The sequence below is a fragment of the Elephantulus edwardii genome, unplaced genomic scaffold (genome assembly GCF_000299155.1).
Source record: "Elephantulus edwardii isolate Elephantulus edwardi_28Jun2011 unplaced genomic scaffold, EleEdw1.0 scaffold00120, whole genome shotgun sequence".
In the NCBI taxonomy this organism is placed as follows: Eukaryota; Metazoa; Chordata; class Mammalia; order Macroscelidea; family Macroscelididae; genus Elephantulus; species Elephantulus edwardii.
The window spans coordinates 271,828-276,609 of NW_006399870.1; the positions used below are offsets into that span (position 1 = coordinate 271,828).

General features: G+C 34.5%; 1 protein-coding gene across 1 annotated transcript; it reads right to left on the minus strand.

Annotated features, from left to right (window-relative positions):
* Positions 1-450: 450 nt before the first annotated feature.
* LOC102875693 (putative olfactory receptor 10D4-like) lies at positions 451-1,431 on the minus strand. Its single transcript, XM_006892829.1, has one exon. It carries the CDS (start codon positions 1,429-1,431, stop codon positions 451-453), a length of 981 nt encoding a protein of 326 aa, XP_006892891.1.
* Positions 1,432-4,782: the final 3,351 nt, after the last annotated feature.

Genomic DNA, 4,782 nt, shown 5'->3' on the forward strand with positions numbered 1-4,782 from the left:
ATCTTACTTTGAATATTGAGTCAGTTTGAGTTTTGCATTGACTAACAGAAAATATATTATATTCTCCAAAAGTAAGGGGCTAGAGCATTGATGTCTTGTTTTAATCTAGGATTTCATTAATTTTATATATATATATAATTTGTTTTGTTATGTGCTGTTGAGTCTATAGATCAAATGAGACTCTGAGATAACAAGCACACTTCCTTAACTTTTACTAAGATTTCAAAAATTAATGACTGTGTTTGGGAAATGGTGGTGCTTGGAGAATATCCCACAGAAGCACAAATTCAATGTCTGCTAAGTAATTCTTAAGCTTTTAATTCCATAATAAAACAAAAGACTATACAAAAATAGATGGATGATTTAAAACTTATCAAATATGAATAGTGAACTGATTTAAAGTGCATTTCACACCAACATACCTTGAGAAATCTAGATGAGAATTTGTCTTCAGTAATTGAGAATTGGTCTTTGCCTAGTAAAGTTTAAGATTTTATCATTTTTTTTCTCTAAGTCAAAGCTTTTAGAAAACATACTCCTGAGAGCGAATTTTACATCTTTATTCCTAAGACTATAGATCAATGGATTCAACATAGGAGCTACAAGATTATTCAATATTGGGATTATAGCACCAAGCAAGGGGCTGGGATCAGACTGTACATAGATGATGATCACTGGGCCATAAGCACAAAGGATGGCAGTGATGTGGGCACTACAGGTGGATAATGCTCGTTGCCTGCCCTCCAATGAGCGGATTTTTGAAATAGAAATTCCAATTCGAGTGTAAGAGACAAGGATGAGGGAAAAACAAATAAGAGCCAAAACACCAACATTTGTAAAGCTTACCCTCTGAGCTAGAGATGTATCTCCACAGGCTAGGGGCAAGATGACTGGGATGTCACAGAAGTAGTAGCCCACTTCATTAGAGTCGCAATAGGGTAACTGAAAAGTGAGAGAGGTTAGGATAGTGGCATGGATGCATCCACCCATCCAGGTCCCTGTGGCTAAAATGAAACAGACTTTGTGATTCATGATGACCATGTATCTCAAAGGGTGACATATGGCCACATAGCGATCATAGGCCATCACAGTGTAGAGGAAACATTCTGTGCACCCCAAGAAGTGGTAGAAAAACAGCTGAGATGCACAACCCTGAAAAGAGATAAGTTGGCTCTGCCCTGAAAGGTAGACTAGCATCTTGGGAACATTAGTGGATGAGAAACCCATGTCAAATATGGAGAGGTTCCCCAAGAAAAAATACACAGGGGTATGAAGCCTAGAGAAAGAGAGGATAGCTGTGAAGATGAGCACATTTCCCAACAGGGTGCATAAGTATAATGATAAAAACAGAAAAAAAAGAACTGTCTCCAATCCCTTTGCCTCAGGGATTCCCAGGAGGATGAATTCTGTCACCATGGTGTGATTTCTCATTTTCATGGAAGAATCAACTCTTGTGCATCTGTTAAAAAAATTGTGATTGAAATCAGTATGCTTGTAAATTATGTATGTGTAGGTCAGTGAAGGACAAAAGCAACAAATGATCTAGATATTAAATATCAATATAGTCTTTAAAGACATCCCAACAGAAAAATTTGAACCAGAGTAGTACTTTCTGAACATTTGTCTTGATCTGCGTTTCTCTTCTTTATTTATTTATGCAGTCTCTAATTGCATGTTTCTAATTAACACTCTCACTTAGAAGCTTTATATTATCAACATATTTCAAAATATGAGAAAATTAATCTTTGACCATCATCTATATTTCATTTTTCATTTACACTACTAAATCATATATTTCAAGTGGCATTTTGTGATTCTGAAAGGATAAATACAATTACTATGTGTATTTATAAAAATGTATGATTCCAGTTTCTTGTGGACATCTAAAACAATTTTTATATTAACTATTAAAAGTCATTCATTACGATGTAAATACAAATGAGACATTTTCCCACACTCATTTTCCAGTTATATCAGCTATAAAGGTCAATAATGAGAAACTAGTTAAAATAAGAGTCTTACATCATCTTTAAGAAGTAGAAAATTAATTTGGAAGGGTCTGTATGCTGCACAGTAACTTCTAACCCAACAAAGACTGCAATTACCTAACAAGATTCTAGATAATATCTTAATTACTAATACCTTCATTTTACCCCACTGGAAGACACATGGGCAAGGATAGTATACACTCTTTCATTCCACATATAATACCTGGCAGTTTTTTCTATCTTCTTTTGACTTTTCCAATCCAATGACATATTTAAATTATAGATCAAGACTTTATGTTTAATCAAATCTTTTATTTTCTTGTTACTGTGAGTAAAGGCAGAGAATGAGAAAAAATAGTAGCAAGTGAAGCACAAAATTTGGTCACTTACATGGTGAACAAACAACATAGCTGCCTGGAGCTATTGAAAAGTGTTTTCCTTTCTTCCTCCCCTGCCTAAATCCCCATTAGCCTGCACTCTGCAGCAAAATAGCATGAATTCTTCTCCTTTTTAAAAGCTTCAATAAGAAATGATGTAAATCCAAATAATGTGCTTCAGCTCCCTTACAGTAATTTCTTCTTCAAGCCCATAAATGGCAACAATCCCCAAACACAAGGAATTTTGAATAAACTTGGCCTTACTTTGGGTATTAAATCATCAATCAGGGACCTTAACAATTAAGAGAGCAATTAACTCCTTAGTATAATTGCATCTTATAATTTCATAAAAATGAAAAAGAAACAGAGAGAGAGAGAGAGAGAAAATTAAATAGAAAATATGGTTGGAATTAGAATATTTGATAAGATTTTCTGATTTCCTTTCATGAAGTTACTTCAGTATAAATAAAACCTATCTGGCACACATAACATACATATTTGTTATGAATTTTTGTGTTACTACTTTGTAATAGACATGCCCTGTCTTTGTAAATAAATGATGTTATTTTGCCACACCATGCCACTTAGTGTTAAGTGGTATTAACTGGAGTATCTCAAAGAACAGAAGAAATCAATAAAAACCTAGACCCATAGCAGTGCAGTAAGTGAGATAATTCCAGGGACTTAAATAAAGAATTATCTCAGGACACTGCTATCGTATGAGTTAGCCTCAGATGGCTCTGTTCATATCTGTGTGTGAATAAGATTCAAATCTGATTTCCTTCATCTGTCATATGACTATCTCTATGGCTGCAGTTCAAGGCAGTGTGGAGATTGGTAATGATTCAACAGATAGAAGAGAAGACTTTTGCCAGGAGAGAGGAGATAGAAATAGATTGAGTGACCAAATACAACTTTAAGGTATCACTTGAAGTCTTATATTATGTAATACTTGTTAAAATGTCCATGTTAAATGTATTAAATGTTCAACATATTTCACTAAAATATGTGTGGATTACGAAGTTTTTTTCTTAAAAACATTAATTCAACTGTTAATTTATGTATATCTGCATTCATTTACTCAAAATATGTTAAGTAAATATTCATATTTATACCAAATATAAAAGCTAAAGGCACTTCTTATTTGATAGGAGAGAAAAAAACCCTCATAATGGCTCATGCTCAAAAACCTATAGAATGTCAGGGAGAAAAATAATCATAGACTTTAAAAAATTTTAAAACTGATAAACTCTTCTACAAACAAGAAAGATAAAGAGTCAGTCAGAAGAGTTAAATAACTCATCCCAGATCACGAAGTATACTCTGTCTGCTTTGCGTTAGGCTTTGATCTCATCTAAGGTTCTAAAGTTCTACCTTTTTGTAATACTACACAATTGTGAGGGTGTTCTGGTAGCTTAATGGTAAAGTTTCACCATCAACCCCAAAGTACAGAATTTCAATACACCAGCTATTCTGTGGGAGAAAAATGAGCTATCTTCTGTGTGATTTACTGTCCCTGAATATTTGCTGGAGGGTTAGCTATTAGTCAGTCCCTACTCCACAGTATATAACAACAACAACACAACTGTGGTAAGAGCATCAGACTACATGAAATGCAGTGGTATCAAGAGGAGGAACTGACAGGAATATCACAGATACTATTCTAGATGTGTTAGGTTACAAACACAGTCTTGAAGAATATATAGGTTAGTTATTAATAGACTAAAGAAGATGAAATTAAGTTATCAAGTTAAGGAACTACTAGAGGTCCACAGGGATGACTGGGCATTGTGGGGGGCAGGAGGAGAGGAGCAGGTAGGAAAGGTGGGAGGTAATCCAGTTTGAGTTAAGTCTTAGAAGTCCAGAAAATTTTTACTTTTCTTTTTAGGGTTTATACAGTCATGAAGAGATCATAATTTCATTTAAATGTATCTCTCTGAAAGTGACTGGGCAAATGTAAAAATATAAAGTGGCTGAGAAAGAGATGGACTGAAGATCATTGGGAAAATATCTAAGAGGTCAAGCGGAGTCATAGTGATAATAATGAAGCAGTAGAAAGGAAAACAGAAGGGATTACAGAGGTATTTTAGGACCACTGTTGTAAAACAGAACTGACATTGGGGTTGAGGGAAGACTGAGAAAGAAGGGATAAATAATGTATACTGCATTGAAACAAATGAGGGAGAGAACTATTTAAAAGGGATATATGATTAGGTATATATGTGTCCTTGTCACAACAGGAGTCCAGAATGAAGGCTGAACAGTGGAGTGAACTTGGGGAGAGGGATTGTATAACAATAAAATAATTTCTATTTTTCTTTTCAAAGAGAAGAACTAATAGGGGGTGAGGGAGTGGACAGGGAGAATAGTGCAACAATGAATGAATGGAAACCCTAAGTCTCTGTAAACTTTCTTTA